Source organism: Triturus cristatus, chromosome 3_2 (assembly GCF_964204655.1).
Source record: "Triturus cristatus chromosome 3_2, aTriCri1.1, whole genome shotgun sequence".
Lineage (NCBI taxonomy): Eukaryota > Metazoa > Chordata > Amphibia > Caudata > Salamandridae > Triturus > Triturus cristatus.
Genome location: NC_140584.1, coordinates 166,374,596 through 166,393,042, shown reverse-complemented (window position 1 = coordinate 166,393,042; position 18,447 = coordinate 166,374,596). Strand labels below are relative to the sequence as shown.

The 18,447-nt window shown below is 40.5% G+C and overlaps 2 protein-coding genes across 8 annotated transcripts in view; one reads left to right on the top strand and one right to left on the bottom strand.

Annotated features, from left to right (window-relative positions):
- Positions 1–10,505, bottom strand: part of PCSK7 (proprotein convertase subtilisin/kexin type 7) — a 199,066-nt gene extending 188,561 nt beyond the window's left edge. Inside the window, exon 1 of the mRNA XM_085647442.1 lies at positions 10,349–10,505. The gene's annotated coding sequence lies outside the window, so the exon portion shown is untranslated. The remainder of the gene's footprint in view (positions 1–10,348) is intronic.
- RNF214 (ring finger protein 214) overlaps positions 1–18,447 on the top strand; it is a 188,224-nt gene that overhangs the window by 53,050 nt on the left and 116,727 nt on the right. For 2 of the 7 annotated variants that reach the window (XM_085647443.1, XM_085647449.1), the window contains exons 1-5: positions 10,684–10,849; positions 12,357–12,480; positions 15,436–15,871; positions 16,659–16,718; positions 17,051–17,191. In XM_085647443.1, the coding sequence (XP_085503569.1) occupies positions 12,371–12,480; positions 15,436–15,871; positions 16,659–16,718; positions 17,051–17,191 (747 nt within the window). In that variant the 5' untranslated portion in view covers positions 10,684–10,849; positions 12,357–12,370. Of the gene's footprint in view, positions 1–10,244; positions 10,464–10,683; positions 10,860–11,030; positions 11,887–12,356; positions 12,481–15,435; positions 15,872–16,658; positions 16,719–17,050; positions 17,192–18,447 lie in introns of those variants that run through there. The other 5 variants (XM_085647444.1, XM_085647448.1, XM_085647445.1 and 2 more) reach the window with 5 other exon arrangements.

Genomic DNA, 18,447 nt, shown 5'->3' with positions numbered 1-18,447 from the left:
CAAAACTGGTAAATTACCTCCTTCAGATTTACTGAGAGGTTTAAAAGGTAGAGTGGTGTATTTGCCCTTGGAGTTGAAAAAAAATATGGAAACTATTGATGCAGATACTTTGGAAACTGAACCATTAGTTATTCTGGTTAATGGTGTACCTACAAAGAATAAGAAGATTTGGCAGGAGCTGGTAGATGTACGGAAAGTACAAAGAGCAAATTTGTATTTGAAAAGGAATAACAAATGGTATGAATCAATTTATATAGAAGAAGAAGAAGATTTACAAGAAGACACAGAAACACCAACTGGACTAATTGAAAAAGTGGACAAGTCAAAGGAAGAAGAAATTTATGAACATTTTAGCATACATCCTCTACATTCAAAAGAAGTTATGGGAGACAATATTGATCTGTTTCAGATGAAGAAAGCAAAAGGAACTCCCGTGAGTGTATGGGAGGAGAGCTTGGAAGCTCGATGTTTTCCCCAGCTGTTTCCTAAAGGAAAAGGAGGACGATACGATGAACGTCCAGAACAGATTCCAGCTTCTGAGTATCGGACTACAAGACTATATGCAGAAGATCCCAGATTTCGACAAAGTATTCCTTATTTGTTCCATCTTTTATTTGAAAGCGACTTGTCTGCACTATCTTATGCAGTAAATCACATTTTAAAAAGTGGAGTACATTTACAAAATGTGTCTGCTTAGGATTTTATGGAGAAAGTGCAGCACCGAGATGATCATTTGGAAACACAACTGATCAATCTGATGGCTTGTCAGCGTGGGACAAATGAATATTGGTACGGACGCCATGGTGAATTAAAATGCATGTTACGGAATTTAGGAACACCAACATGGTTCCTTACCCTAAGCTGTGCTGAGTACGCTTGGGATGATTTACTGGATTTTCTACGCGAGGCAAATTCAAACATTAAAAACATTGAATACAAGACAGCAGGAGAACTGTGCTCATTGGATACGGTTAATGTTTGCAGATATTTCAATCATAGATTTGAGGCTATGATGTCCTTCATCTGCAATAAAAAAAATCCACCCCTTGGAGAAGTAGTGGATTTCTTTTGGAAAAAAGAGTACCAGGCAAGAGGTGCTCCTCATATTCATATGCTGTTGTGGATCAAGGATGCCCCAAAGTTTGGAACAGATACTGATGAAGCAGTGTTATCTTACATTGAAGAATATGCAACATGTGCTATACCAAAAAGCACAGAAGAGAAAAAGTTAAAAGAGCAAGTTCTACGTTTTCAAAGTCATCGGTGTGGAAAATACTGTCGACGGAAATACAAGAGCAAAGATAAATACTACACTAAATGTCGATTTGGATTTCCTAGACCTGTTCTTTCAAATGGAAGAGTAAACAGTTTTATGTCATCTGTGAGACATACTATCACAAGAAAATCACCTAAGAATACCTACAACCTAAAAAGAAAAGAAGAATCAAAAAATATAAATGACTACAACCCAGTCATTTTATCCATGTGGAATGCTAACATGGATATACAGTATGTAGCTGACAATTCCATTGCTGTTGCTCGATATGTAACGTCTTACATTACTAAATCTGAAAAAACTGAATTGAAAGAAATGTGGGAAGAGATTTCTCACGAGAAGACTGTCAGTAAGAAGCTGTACAGTTTCAGTTTAAAGATGTTATCGCATCGAGAAATTGGATCCTACGAATGTTCAGATAGGTTATCTTCTGCAAGTCTCTACTCGAAATCAAGAAGAATAATTTGGGCAAGTTTAGGCCTTGCAGCAATGAGAAATCGGGTACTGAAATCTGTTGGAGAAATTGAATATTTGGCCGAGAATGACCCAGAAAGTACAGATATTTTGAAATCAAACATGTTGGACACATATTATCCAAAAAGAAGTCATCATCTGGAGAACATGTGTCTCTATGAAGTGCTGCAGAACTACATTTATTCACGGAAAGCCGCAGAAGACATCAACAATGGAAAATATAAAGTCATTGGTGAGGAAGGATGTTTGGTGAAGCAAACAAAAGGAAGTTTGATAAATCACAGGAAGCTGAGTTGCGACACTACTGACAAAAAGGAATTTTACTACTTGGCTCTTTTACAGCTGTTTAAACCATGGCGTACAGAGGATGAACTACTGGGAGAATTTCAAAGCTATGAAGATTCTTTTAATGCTTGCAAAGACAGCATACAATGCAGTACATTCACAAATTATCTGCAAATGTTAAATGAAGAAATTGAACAGGAAACTACAATTGCAGCTGAAGTAGCTAGAGACAGTTCTCAAGACAGCCAAAGTTCAGGAACACTCAGTCAAGATCCCCTAGGACAACCAATCGTTGAAAATGAAGCATCAATAGCCATGAATGAAGTGGGAACGGCTATGAATCAAGCTCAAGAAGAATTTATAGACTTACAAAATTTGGAAAGACAACTGAATGAAGAGCAGCAACAAATTTATGAAGAGATCAGAAGCAAAATTGATCACGGATTTCTACATGAAAAAAAAGAGTGCTCATGCACATCATTTCATCCAATCAGGATGTATGTAAGCGGACAAGCTGGAACTGGAAAAAGTTTCTTAATAAAAGTCATCAGAAGCTACCTACAGCAAAAAACGGATTCTACTTTGTCTTGTGTGGTTACTGCTCCAACTGGGTTAGCAGCATATAACATAAAAGGAATCACCTTACATCGTTTGCTAATGTTACCAGTGGAGCATGAGAACAAAATACAATACAACAAGCTAACTGGAGAAGCATGCTTGGAAGTTTCAAGAGTATTGAAGAAGATGCAAGTTCTCATTATTGATGAGGTGAGCATGGTATCAAACTTAATGCTTGCCTTTGTGCATTTAAGAATGCAGCAAATTCTAAGGACAGACTATGACGTGTTATTTGGTGGAAAACATGTCATAGTTTTTGGGGATCTTCTACAACTTACTCCAGTTAAAGGACAACCAGTGTTTAATACTGTGACACATGAAGTCATTGGGAAGCATCGGTAATGCAAATAGTTGGTCCTTCTTTGAGTACAAGGAACTTACTACTAATATGAGTCAAGCAAACGATGAAGAATATGGAAGTATTCTGAAAGATATCAGAATTGGACTACTCACAGAAGTTGGCAAAAAAGCATTACAGAGTCGGCAGCTACATAATTTATTTCCAAAGGAAGAAATAGTTGCAGAGAAGATATACAAGAACATTGCAGAAAAGAAAAGTGTCATCTGCTTAATGCCAACTCTACGTGTATGCTCAATATTCAATGAGGAGCTTTTAAAATTGGAAAAGGAAGATATCAGGAAATTGGAAGCAGTGGACAAAATTGAGGATGGAAGAATTACTATCACATTAACAGGCACACTGAAAAATAAATTGGATTCACTAGAGAAGAACTTTTCCAAAACAGCTGGATTAGAAAAAAATCTATATGTTTGCATGAACTGTAGAGTATTTTTAAGGAGAAATTTGGATGTTGAAAAAGGTTTAGTTAATGGAGCTATGGGAAGAGTTGTGGGTTTTATTAATTATCAGAAAAAAGATGGAATTGAATGTTTAAAAATAAAATTTGATCAGATAGAAGAAGTTAAAGACATTTGTCGTTGTTCAGTTCGTTTCATGCTTGTGAAAGACTTATATGTACGTAGGAAGCAGTTTCCATTTTCTCTAGCATATGCTGTAACTATTCACAAGTCTCAAGGATTGACTGTAGATTGTGCTTTTGTGAACATTGGTTCAACTGTGTTCAAAGAAGGTATGGCTTATGTAGCTTTGTCACGAGTGAAAACATTATCTGGTTTATTCATGATAGACTTTGATGACTCAAAAGTTAGTGCTGATACAAATTGTGTAAAGGAGTATAATAGATTAAGAAGAACCTATGCTCCTCATTTAGGTCAGTATGCTGTGTTGGAGAAACGTGTAGTTTCTCGTAAAAGGAGAAATGAGAATATCTGTAATGAGGATGTAGAGAGGAGGAAAAAAAGAGGAGTGATGTAATTGCAAGCAAAAAGAAAAAGGAAAATGAAGAAGAGGTTGTAGGATGTCATTTTGAAAATAGCTCTGGTGTCAACTGCTACGCTAATGTAGTGCTGAATGTTGCATTTTATCTGGAAAGTGTGCAAGAGCAGATAATAGTAAATCAGAGAAAAAGATTCTGTTCTGAGTTGAGTCTCCTTTTTCAAAAGCTGAGTAATGATAAAACTCAAATAGAAAGTGCTACTGACATTAGAAAACTTTTAGATGTATGTTCAGGACGAACACAGTTTTCTCAAAATGTACAGCAAGACGCACAGGAATTCTTGATGTTTTTTCTTCAGGTACTGGAAGAAGAAGGGGTTCCCATTGAAAATATGTTTGGTGTCTCTTATAAATGGGAACATAGTTGTGAAAACTGTTACAATACATGTGGCTCTAATGTTGATTCTGAAAGGTTTATTTATTTAACATTGCCAGAAAGTAAAACAGTCACTTTTGCTAAATTAGTTAAAGATGCTAATCATAGCATGGAATGCGGTGAGTGTCAATCTGAAATGTTTTCAACGTTAATTTTAAAGGAATACAGACAATATGTAATTTTAATGATGCAACGATGTAAAGCTGATGGTTCAAAATTGGATACTTTAATAAAGAAGTTTACAGGACAGCAATTATGAATTTCAGGAAAAACTTTTGTAACAGTAGCAATAATTTTCCATGAAGGACCTACTGTTACTTCTGGACATTACACAGTTTATCTTAAATGTGAAAAAGGCTGGACACTGTGTAATGATTCCCAATTGATTTTCAAGCAACGTTTGCCTTTTGATTTAGCAAATTCCTATCTAATCTTCCTGAAACCTAAATTTTAGAGAGACTTGGCAAGATCTGTACAAAAGAATTTTACCATTTTATTGGATTACCATTGGAATTTTCATAAAAAATGATTTTACAAATTTATCATTTGGCCTAATGGAAAGGTAACCAATTGTAATGTGGACTTTTTAAATTTTTATTGAAACTTTGGAAAGCCAAAAATTTAGACAAAATCGGTAACATCTGCACAATTTAAATTTTGGAATGTTATTGGATTGCCATTGGAAATTTATTCAAAAAAGATTTTTAAAATTACTATTTGGCCATGAGGAAAGGTAAACAATTGTATTGTGGACTTATTTAATTATTAATTAATCTTTCGGAAACCAAAATGTTACAGACAATCGGTGAGATCTGTACAATTTAAACTTTAGAATTTTATTGGATTAACATTGGAAATTTAATCAAAAAAGATTTTTAAAATTACTATTTGGCCTAAAGGAAATGGAACCAGATGTATTGTGGAGTTATTTGAGATATATTTTTGTGATTATACTTCTGAAACAAAAATGTCAGACGGTATTTTAAAGAAATAAGTATTGATATTAGATCAGGGCTCGACAAATCCACTCGACCGCTCGCATTTGCGAGGAAAATTTTATGAGGTCGAGCTATTTTTAGGTCCTACTCGCCCTTTCTGGCGAGTAGGAAAACATACTAACTTTTGTCCTCCGTCTTTGAAAACGGAGCAAATGTGACAAGATAACAAGATTTAAAGGCCTTTTTATTGCTCACAAAGCAAATGAGCAATAAAGATGCCTTTAAATCTAGTTATCTTGTCACTTTTGCTCCGCTTTCAGAGACGAAGGTCAAGTAGGTTACTGTTAGGTCGAGGACATTTTTCAGGGTACTAGACCTGCAGGACTAGTACCATTTTTCAGATTTTTCGAGCCCTGTAGATGATAATTTTTTTAGAATATTATGCATTTCTATAATGTTATGTTTAAGTAAAAAGAGATTCTGGGCTTTTTTAAAACAATCTTTGAGATTGTTATTTTTTTTTTGCCCGCTGTTAAATGATGAATGCAATTGCTTTCACAATTTATAGTGAAATGCAATATATTCTGAAAACAGCAAAAAAAAAGGCAAAAATTTTTTGGGGAAAATATGTAAATATATGTACTGTATTATAAAATGTTTTATTAAATATTAATACTTTTTTCTTTTTTTTCAGATTGAGATAGAACATTTTCGAAAACTTGAACCATTTTTAAAGCAATTAAAATTAAATTTTAATTAATAAATAATTTTTTGAGTGGGTATGGTAAGTCAAAAATTTCATGGTCCCTTTTTTCCACTTCTCCACAATCACATTTTCAGTTTGTCATTGTAGTCTCTCAAGGACCTTGTAATGTGATAATTGATTTTTAGTGTTTTTTTAAAAAAAAATAATAATAATAATAATAATTACGCGTACGGTAAAAAAAAACAAAAAAAAAACAAAGTTTAAAAAAATATATATAAAAAAAAAGTTAAAAGGTAAGGTTGGCTCTTTGGGAATATTAGTCGGTACGACAAATGTGCTGATCTATTAAATTGTTCACTAGGGCAACACTGGTCTCCCTATGACAAATTAGATCATGACAAGTGGCGCACCGAATTAAAACCCTCGCAAACCGATGGTTGGTTTCCAGAGGACCAGAAAAAGGAGATGCTCCCCCCACAGATGAAGGGCTTAGCTGACCTGCCGAAGATGGACTCGGCCCTGCAGATGATGGACCAGGCTGAGCTGCTGTGGATGTGCTTGGTTGACTTACTGAAGGGTTACCTTCAGTATGTCGAGCATATGTCCTACCGTGTACATCATGAAGGTGTCTCAACATGGTGTGATTCCCGAAGGAATACTTCTTGTTGGGATTCCCTCTTGAAAGTACACGGCCACAAAGCTTACAAGTCACTAAGGGTGCATTTACCTTTTTCTTGCCCTCTGGAAAAGAAAAATACTCCCATATGAAAGAGCTCTTTTGTTTCCTCCTTCTCTGCCTTCAAGGTAGTGCTGCTAGCCTCACTCTCTGAAGAGGTCTGCTGTTCTGCCATCGTATCACAAAGACAACTCAGCTCCTTCTCCAAAGGGATCATAAGCAGAAATGAGGGGAATGGGTGTGGTGTAGGAGAGTTCTAGAACTGAAAGTAGTTTCAACCAATCAAAAGTTGTGTTTCATGATCACATAACCCACCGTGCGCGTACGTTACGCTTACGGTGCGCTTACGGTGCGCTTACGGTAAAAGTACGCATGCGCGTAAAAAAGACGCGCTCGCGCGCATGCGCAAAACAGTCACTCCACAACACTTCCGCGTAACGTGCGCGTGTAGCGTACGCGCCCCACGCGCAGTACGCACGGCTACGCAAATTGCGTAACTATACGCAAACAGAGTAGATAAATTACGAACATTGCGTACACCGTACGCTTACCGTACGCTTACCGTACGCGCACTAAAAAAATAAATTTAAAAAAAAAAATATTTTCTATGTTATACTAATATATCTTACCTGTTTGGTAAAAAAAAAAAAGAGAAAAATTGATATATTGCAGATTTTTTTTAAAAAACACATAGTATTATAAGAGAATAAAAAGATTTTTAAAAAACTTGTTTTTTAAAAAAAAAAAACACATTTAATATAAGAATTTATAATAAAAAAATCATACAAAATCAATAAAAAAAACTATGGGAATCACATATGTTATAGGTAAGAATTAGCATTTAAAAAACCATACAAATTCACTGAAAAAACCATGGGTTTCACACACGTTATAGTTAGAAATTAGCATTTAAAAAACCTTGCAAATTCACTGAAAAAACCATAGGTTTCACACACGTTATAGTTAGGAATTAGCATTTAAAAAACCTTGCAAATTCAGTGAAAAAACCATAGGTTTCACACACGTTATAGTTAGCTGGACATTTCACTCGTAAAAAACCAATGAAATTTCCCCGTTATAGTTAGTTAAGCTAACTATAACTCGCGCGCCCGCAATGCACTGCTGATGACGTCACATATTACATCACTCATGACATGGTCAGTGACATCACTCATGACATCACTGATGACATCTCAAATGACATCACTGATGACATCATCCTTGTGGTAGACCTCCTCTCACCCTAATATAACCTTTGATACAAACATTCAAAAAAAGAGACTGAAATTTTCAAAAAAATGGACATACCAATACCAATTACAACATCCTCTTCAATATTTCTAAGATCCACATAAACATCCACTCATTCACCAACAGTCCTATACAGTCACTCATACATGTACTCACACATCATATGTACTCATACACCTAAACATCCTGTAACACAATGCCACTCATCCATAGAGTTACTCACACACATAGTCACTCATGCTAATAAAGAATCAAACATACATTTACTTGCATATACAGTTATACACACACCACCACACTTACTTCTACAGAAACTTACACATACTTAGTCTTTTAAACAATCACTTATAGAAACACATACTTATTCATACAGGAACTCTTTCAATCTCTCACTCTCACATATACTCACTTATATACACCAATAGTCACATATACTAGTTTAAAACATATGTAGTTACTCATAAAGACACTATTGAGACAGCCATTCACTCACTAACACACTCATACACACACTCATCCACCCATACAGTCCTGCACACATGCTGTCTTCAACACATACAAACAGTGAGTCAATCATTCATGCATCTATGCACTACGTAATACCCCCCACCGAACCATGAAGACACTCAGACACTCATACTGAGACTCAAAAAACCAAATAATAACCTATATAAACACCCATGTAGCTACTCACCAACCCATGCAGACACTTATACACAAAGTGAGAGACTGATACAGGTATTTACACATTTAAACATTACTCACTTAGCCATGTATTCAAAAAGATACACCTAATCAGCCAGTAATACAATCAATTTTTCAAAAACAAATCATCCATTTAGACACTAATATACTCATTTATTCTTCCATCGACCTTGAGATATACATATATTAAACTTATTTAATTTTCAGAAAAACACACATTCACTGGATGATGTCATCAGTGATGTCATTTGAGATGTCATCAGTGATGTCATGAGTGATGTCACTGACCATGTCATGAGTGATGTAATATGTGACGTCATCAGCAGTGCATTGCGGGCGCGCGAGTTATAGTTAGCTTAACTAACTATAACGGGGAAATTTCATTGGTTTTTTACGAGTGAAATGTCCAGCTAACTATAACGTGTGTGAAACCTATGGTTTTTTCACTGAATATATATATACACACACTCTATGGTGTGGGTTACAGGTACCTTGCCCGGCACAAAAGTATCTCAGATACTGGTCCCCACCAGTACTATTAATTATATAAATCACAAACAATACTGAGAAATTAACATATCCATTCAATAAACATTTGTGAACAATGAGTCCTCTGATTCAGTTTCTTTTACGTTTTTTTTTTTTTCTTGTGTGGTCAGAAAAAAACACAATGCCAACACATGTTTCGCGCACACTGCGCTTCTTCAGGGCTTATGTTATATCTTGAGTCCCGTCTTATTGGATCTATTCCTCAACCCAAACAACCATCATCTTATTTATTCCTGCTGGGAATTGACGGGGGACGGACACGGAGGCTCCGAGCCTTATTGCGACCGTATCAAGGGGCGCTTAAGACTAAGACCAATGAAATAGGACGTGGAAACTACATATATAATGAGAATATAAATAATGCATCTATACCAACTTTAATTTCAAAAATAAGGATACTGAATAAATAAGGTGATGGTTGTTTGGGTTGAGGAATAGATCCAATAGACGGGACGCTAGATATAACATAAGGCCTGAAGAACGCAGTGTGCGCGTAACACGTGTTGGCATTGTGTTATTTTCTGACCAAACAAGAAAAATTTAAAAAACCCATAAAAGAAACGGAATCAGAGGACTCCTTGTTCACAAATGTTTATTGAATGGCTATGTTAATTTCTCAGTATTGTTTGTGATACCAATAGCTATGGCAGGACCTTCTCTGCTCTCCCTACGCTCCTCTGCTGGAAGCATGCTGCGGAGTTCCATGTGTGCTGCTGGGCAAAAATAAATACAATTACTTTAAATCTTCTTCATCATTTCAAAAGCGTCCAAGAATTGGCAATAACGTATACTATCGTGCCAATAAAACAGTACACTTCCTCTAAAATGACTCCTGTTTATTTGATCCCTAGATTGCTACTTGCCAAGTAATGTCACTCGTGGTGTCAGGTATGCAGCAACCGACTGTCAGGTGTGTATTGGAAATTTCTTTGCTTGCCAGAGCACGCACATTGCACTCCGAGGCGCTCTTTAGCACTGAGCTGGACTTCGGGCGCAGAGCCGCAGTGCTCCTGAGGGCGGGGCCGCAGAGAGTGACACGTACTGGCCGGGTGGCTATCGGCGGCGGACAGTACCACGGGAGCTCCTCTGTGGGGAGCCCACTCATACTAACATCGCCACTCCGCAGCGTCTACTCACCGGCAGTGTCCCCGGGTGTCCCCGCTGCATCAGACCTAGATGTCCTCTGGTAGAGACGGACAGGCATAATCACCCAATCCAAACCCGCCCACTGACGGAAGTGGAAGCGCTGTAGGTAATTTCTGCTCAGGGGCACATGCTGCTTCAGACATCCAATGGACGTTCTCCTAGCCAGCCGATCACAAGCCGCGGTACGGCTTCGTGGGACCCCAATAGCCAATTGCTAAATGACAGGAACTCTCTTAGCCAATGACAGTGTATAGGCCCGCAACCAACCCAGTATTTTGACCAGGATTCGCCATGTGTAGACTATGTCTCTTTGTCTCTGATTGGTTACCAGTATTTTGAGATGCCGTAAACTCTGGCCCGCTCAACATGCTATTCACGGAACTGAACCTGTGTTTAGAGAGTGTAAATGATAACAGGCTTCAAGCTCAAAGAACGAACTGTCCACATGTGGTCATGGTCATCCTAATTTGAGCGCAGCGGTTTAGAACAGAGGTACAGCGGGGTATGGTCGAGTACACCTGTGTCTAGTAGAGTAATGTAGAGACATGCATGTTGTGAGTAGGGTTTAGCAACGTATGCATTCTTGCAGTTGTAGCCCTTGCTCACTTTAGTTGCTGTAGTTGAACGAACACTTCTAGTACAATTATGATTTGTAAAGGAAATGGTCACTAACGAAGAATTGTGTTGTTTTAGCAATTAATGACGGTGTCGTCGAGTAATCTTACGTTTAGGGCTTCAATGTAGTGAGGTATATTGGGCTAGATTTTCTGGTATTTGAATTTGTATAGCTCATAGACGGCCATGAGTATGATGCTGCGCTATGGTGCTTTAGGTAAGCATAGCGTAGAATGAGAGCCAAGATAATTCAGTCTGTCGAGGTGCGGTACGATGAGGCACATTTTCATACAGTCGATGCAGTGAGGTGTGAGCGGGAAGGTATATGGATACAAAGGTACTTGGATATTTGGGCTATAGTTTTACGCTTTCAAGGTGCATCAGGACATGGATGGTGTTATTTAGCATTTTTATAGCACACTGGTTTCACAAGTATAGCCGTGTACCAGTGTGAGCCTGGTACCAGTTAATGATGGAATATACTGAAAGGTCCAGTGCAGCTGTCGAAGTGCATTAACATTGATCCACAAGGGACCCATAGATGTTCCGTGCTCTCCAGGCGTACCGCAGTGATCCTGTGTCAGATGGGTCGCTCTGTCCTGAGCCTGCCTGTTGGTAGCAGTTTTGACGCCCCAATTATGTTTGTAAAGTAAACTGTGACTGGAATACATTAACTTGTTTTTATTATGTATTACTTCATACCAGAGCCGCAACTAGAGCCACATTTCGGTGGGGGGGGGGGGGGGGGGGGGTGTTGTGGTAGAAAAGATTTCGGGGGGGGGGCTGGATTTTTTACGCCCTTTGAGTCCAATGGGTGTTGCGCGCCTGCTTCATACCACAGTGCTGTGAATTCTAAGCACTGTAAATAATAGTCATCTCATTAATGTAATTAACAGACATCTGATAATGCAGACGTAAGTATGAATTATCCACAGTAGTCTTTTATCGAGTGTAATTTAACGATACGCGTTTTTATTTGTTGGCCACTGTTTCTAAGCTCTTCCCATTTGCTATACTAGGAGCAAATGGATCTTCGATTATATGTCATGTGTCACCTCAAACCTTTGCAGGCTAAACGCCCTTGTCCCCTTATGATGTTTATTGTCACCCTTGCACTGCCATTTTACTGTCATCTGAAATGTTTGTCCATCCCCATCCTTTCTGGAGTTCTATCTCCCCGAACTGTAATAATTAATGTAGGTAGACACATTTTTCAAGTTCTTTACTGTGTTCTATGAAGTTAAGAAATATTCTGTTTTCTGTGGTTTTTCAATCTTCCACAAGCTTCGCTGTAGGTACAGGTGTGACGTATTTGTTTGGGACCTGTACGCGTTTGTTCATGTTTCTCAATATTTTATCGTTTTATTTTTACCGTTGGCTGCAGAAGCTGTGCGTGCCATGGAGGTTGAAGAGAACCGGGCTCTTACACCGTCTGAAATAATTCCCCTCCCTCTGGAAGCACTTACCGAGATGACCCTCGAAGATCAGCCGCTGAACCTACTAACACAGTAAGAATTGCATACATGAAAACATTTCATAACTACATTATCAGAAAACGTGTTTACCCCCCCCCCCCCAGAAGTAAAAGGGAGTCTCTTTTCTATATACTCGAGTGTAGTCAGGTTCCTCATCTTTAAAAAATATAAATTCATTCTACACACGGCAGCCAAAATTCACAGATGTAACTGGCTTTGACAACATTTGTGTGACGCCAGATTTTGCTTGTGAGAGATTTTGCATTAATTATAGCCCCCCTACTATGTGGAACATTTAGATAGGAATATTGTGAATATTTACGTGCCAGCCAATCACCTCTTTCTCATAATCCTATTACTTTGGGAGTATGTAGAAGTATCTAACCACCAAATCTGTACAGAGCGGGCCCCTGGCGCTTCAGGACATAGGCCACATCCATTGAGGTAATGGTCTTCCTCTTGACCTGCTTTTGTAGGTTTAGTGGTTCACGGCATCTGTAATGGCTGGATTTTCTGTTTAGATGGGATCAGCCCCCAGGGGCCCCTGTGACCCAGCCAAAACGTACTCACCTTCCCTTCTTAGATCATATTTACAATGGGTAGATATAAAGATAAATATACAGGTCGCACCTAAGAATGGGGAATGACAATATACATATATGGACTTTCTACAATATCTTATTCACATCAGTTGGCCTCGCGGTCGCCCTGACCCAGACCGTTCTACCCTAGAGCAGATCTGACACGCAATCCGGCGTATCTACACACATGGGCCTGCAGAACCCAGTGCTCTCTTCTCCCAAATTGTTCGCGATCCTGCGAAACCTACACGGCGGTATCCCTCCCGCCGCTCTCACTTATACACGGGCTGCAATCCGGCAGTCCTACACGCTGGTAATCCTCCCCAGCGCTCTCATTAACGCCGCATATCAACGACGACCACATTCCTATGAACACCTATACATATATATATATATATTGGGATATTATCTCAGCTGTCTACTCGGGATGAAACTACAATAATAACTTTGAATGTGGGTCCAGATTATTGTGTATTACCTGCTCTTGGCATCAAAGGTCCACTCACTCCCTATTTATGTGATCACCACTTACCTGATTGGGATTACTCATCCATTCACGCGCCTAGTGCTCACCTAGGAGCTTCATTTACCTTCAGTGAACAAGAATAGGGGCTACACACCAGTTTGTTATAAACTGGGGGTCATTTATTACAGTAATATAAACATTAATACAAATCTAACAAAGGCTATAGGTAGAACACACTACTTAAAAGAGAAGGATTACACATAACAGGAACACTCCGCTGAAAGGGAAAAGATTAAGTGTAGCTAATGTGATGAAAGAGATATCACCTGGTTAGTATGAAGTGTTGCTCTAGCTGTCATCTGGGTTCCTCTCTCGTCTGTGCCTTGGCTCATCTCATGCTCTCTCTCTCTCTCCTGCACTCTTGGGTACACCTCTGCGCTGATCGCTCTGTCTCTGGACTCCTCTCCCCCACACGAACTGTCTCTCCACCTTGCGTCTTCACTCTTAATGGTTCCTGCCGCTCTGATCACTGTTCATTCCACTAGCTTATTCACTCTGTCTCTGCGCCAATGTCCAATTAACTCCATCTGCTCCCATAGGTTAGTCCACGATCTCTCCTCCGTCCCTTCTAAAAGGCATTACTTCAGACTCCAGCTATTCACACCTACTCCTGATAAGCAACTGCTTCTGACTGCTTCCTTCAGTTCCAGCTCAATATTCAACTCAGCTCTTCTCCAGATTGAACTCTCTCTCTCTCTCTCTCTGCCAACTCCACTCCACTGCTCTCCTCTCTCTCTGCTGGACTCTCTCCTCGACTGCCCTCTGACTGACTCACTGACTCCGCCTCTGCACTTCACTGATATAGAATGCTGTTTCGTCATGGAAAGTTCCAGCCAGCAGCTGCTTCCCACCAATCCCATGCCCCAGGCTCCTTGCGCTAGACGCCTCCACAGTGACCAGTCTGCTTGTTTCGTCTAGAGACCTGAGCCCGGGAACAATTCCTGATTAGATTCAGCTCTGGCCGGTTCTCTCCGGTCCGCTTAGGGCGAACAACAGTTATAACTATAAACATTGCTTTTGCCCTGAAAAGCCTCTCAGCTTCATCAAGATGGAGTCCCTCTAGCTCTAGGCCTGTAGGCCTGAAAGGGGTGAAATGCTCCTTAGCTCTGTCAGAATACCTACATGAACCATACCAATATGTCTAATATGTCAAAGCCAATAGGCAATAGACAGGTTAAAGTCAAGAATAAAGGCATATTAAGCAGCTATCCTCTTCTAGGTCTGGAAAAAGGGCTTAAAAGGGCCAACACAGGCTAAGAATGCCTATACTAGATGCGAGCAAGAATAATGATCTATTATCACTGCTAAATAAAGCCAAAAACCCTGCCATTACAGCATCCTGGATCACATTCTCCAGAAAGACCTCAAGTACACCCCGGGTCTCTGCATAGATGAGGCAGGAGATGTGCTAGACTCCTCCAAGGCGAACCAGGCAGCCAATTGCAGGCTTGGAGATACCCTGGATGTTGTACCGAAGCACTTTCATGTGCCTCGTGGCACCCCCTTTGCCAGGACCCTTTTCCCTTGTGTCCCTTGCAGGCACAGTATTCTCTTGCTCAGAACAGGACTAGAACTATTGTAACTTTTGTTCCTCCTAAGGTTGAGAATAGGTGTAACCACGGTAAGGGAGAAGGAGGATTAAAGGAGGATTAATGGCGGAAGGAATATAATGTAGTTTTCTAATTCATTCGTTTTCAATATTTATTTCATCTGTATAATAAATACATACATTAAAAAGCTTTCCTTCTTGTTCTACATGTTAGTTTTCCGTAGGAAGCGTTTTTTTGTTTTTGTTTCTGATTTCCAAGTATGCTTTAATGGTGTGTGCTGCAATTTCCAGTGAAGTAACACGTTTTGATGGTGTGCGTGCGATTATTGCAGAAAAGCAAGTGATGCTGCTGAAGAATACCACAATGCTCTCCAGTCACTTGTCGATTGGGAAGAGTCTCGGCTTACCACAGAGAAGCTTATGGACCCAGATGGTGGCAAGAGCAGCAATGCATCGGCGCAGACTGACTTTGATGGGGCTGCTTTCGATGCCCCCGTGGACGAGGGGGGATGCACTGAAGAGCAACCGGGGGATTGCCTCGACGATGAGATGTTTTACTCACTACCAGATGAGTCCACAGAGGCGATGGCGTCGAACAATGCACTTATAGGGCAGCTGCCCTTCATTGGCCCCATGGACTTGTACAGGCAGGCGTTTGGCCCTGACCCTTCACCCACATACTTCCCAGTGGGTAAACCACTTACAGGAGGAGGGACCCAGGCTGGAAGTTGGACAGAGCTGAAACCCTGTCACAATATCGCCATCCAGGTTGTGTGTTACTCAGAGGCCTGCTTCTTTGCCTCCATGCAGACTAGCCAGCCCCGCTCTCTCTGTGCTGTCCTCAGTACTCTCCTCATGTAGGCTGCCTTCGGCCTCATCACACTGTCTTCTTTTTGCCTTCTCTGCTGGCCTATCCCTCTGCCTCATGTCTGTCTACCTCCCGTCTCAATGCCTACTGTGTGCCAGAACACTGCTGTGTGATTTTTCTCTTGATCTGCCCCTATGCATTCTTGCTTCCACCATCCGCGAAGCACCCCTTTGTATTTTGCCCTCGGCTCTGTGTGCCCTCCTGCATGCTTCTCCTGTCTTCTGTTCTCTCTCCTCGCATAACGTCCTTGGACTGGAAGGCTGTTTGTTTTTATGTCTCAGCATGTGTCTGTATCTGGTGATCCAGTTGACTTTTTCTTGAAACCCTATTTTGGGTGTTTCTGTGTTTAATGCACTTATTATAAGCCCAATGAAAAGAAGCTCAGCCCCCCCTACGTTCTACACTAAATTACAATAAACTGAGGTCATCAAAGTGCTTCATTCTCATTCACCCCACACTGAGATTAAGCTCGGTTCTCCTGTAGGAGAGACACATCTGCCCTGCACCCACTGACAGATTTAGAACTTTCCTAGTTGCTCTCTATATTCCACACTCCTTATATCCCATACTCCCTAATGCGAAGCCAGGCTCTGGTACCCTACTAGGCGTGTCACCCCTGTCTGTTGTAGTGTATCTCATATCTTGCCTGTTTACAGCACTGAATGTTGTTGCTTGTTTTGTTTTCAGACTGACTTTGAGAGTCGAGATTTTGGCATCAATACTGAAGAAATTATCGAAAAGAATTTGGTATGTCTGTTCATTTTCCAAGTATTATGTGTTCTATAGCATGCACAACATAAAATGACACCCTTGTGATTTGATTGTCAAAAATAGTTACTACCTGGAAGATTGCACTGTATGGCTGGTACTCCCATCAGCTTGTGTGTTACCTGTTCTCTCTGTGCGATTAAAGCATACTTTGCTGCAAAGTATGTTGTACCTGCAGTGTGACAAAGAGATAATATTGCACTTCAACAGCTTGTTCTGCACTTTTTCGTCTGTACATTGAAGCAATCAGTGATTAAAGCTGTCTATTAATGAGGACGCACTCCCTCATTATGGCCCTGTTTTCATTTCAGGAGAAGATGATCTCTGAGCGTGTGAGACTGAAGGAGAGCTACCAAGAGGTTCTGGACAAGCAGCGACAGGTGGAGAGTCAGCTGCACGTGCAGCTGAGACAGCTGCAGCAGCGATGCGAGGAAGAAAAGAAGATTCACAAGGTGAGGAGTTCGAACACTTGTCGGCGGTCTTCGGTCATGTCACTCATGAATATACCGCCTAATCCACTATACAGTATCTCACCAGGTAAAGAGGTGGTAGGCTGGTGGTGCCAGGGGTCCTCTGTCACTTCATTTTTGGCATGACTAGGTCAACATGCCACACCATACAAGTTTAAGACGTGGTTTAGGGAGGTCTTGATCTGGTATCACAATTGTTAATATTTACGTGTACATGGGTCAGGAAGGCATTTTGGATTTTTTGAGGGGCTTCTATGCCACATTGCAGTCATTTGTGTCATACCAGTTTATGGAAAGGGCATAACTTAATGCTGGCTCATAGGCGCCTTGACAACTGATGCAAATATCCGCATTTCATTTCAGTGTCTTCAGACAATACAGTCTTTGGGAATATCAACTGCTTTCTAGAGGAAGCAGAGGCCCCTAGCAACCAGCACAGAACTCCGGAAGTTGCCGTCCTCCTTTATACCAACTAAAAATCTCTTCAAAATTTCAATTTCTAAAGGACCCAGCATCGTCCATATTTTCCTCAAGCGGCAAAATTCTGGGCCTTCCAAGATCCACTCCTCCCCCTATTCCCTCCACAATCACCGACCACACTAGTCCCTGTACAAGCCACGGCGAGAACTCCAGTGGCCCAACCTGTGGTCCCCCGTTAACATCAGAAAAAATCTGTAAACACAAAACTAACAGTCCGTCTGACTCTCAAGAGGGGGGTAAATGCATGCCGAGGAGCATGCCACTTGTCCATCCTTGCCCTTCCCCACCCTAACCAGCAATGCCATAACTGGCTCAACCAACCTCAAAAAGCGGAAGGAAGTACAAAACCTACAAGAGTCTACAACAAGGCTATAATCCTCGGGCAGGAGGAGTCAAGTGGACACAAATTGAACTGCTCACCAGAACCTGATTACCACTTCAAAGTCTCACCTCAAATAGACCTCCACAAATCCCCTCACGACCCGCTATCACATCGAGAGGCCATCAAATTGGCCCAACTGTCCTTAGAAGTGGAAACAGGGGGTGGCCACGACATTCCCAAACAGTCCTTTGAAATCTCATCGGATTCCCCAGTTTCCAGGGGAGGTGGGCAGGATCCCGTCTCCTACCTGGGATCACAGGAGTGGGCAGATCTAATAGCATCCTACGCATTGGACACTCCTGAAAAACAGCTTCCGCCTATAGCTAGTATCAGTATAAATCACGGTGTGAAACAAGGAAATGACCAAGAAACAGCG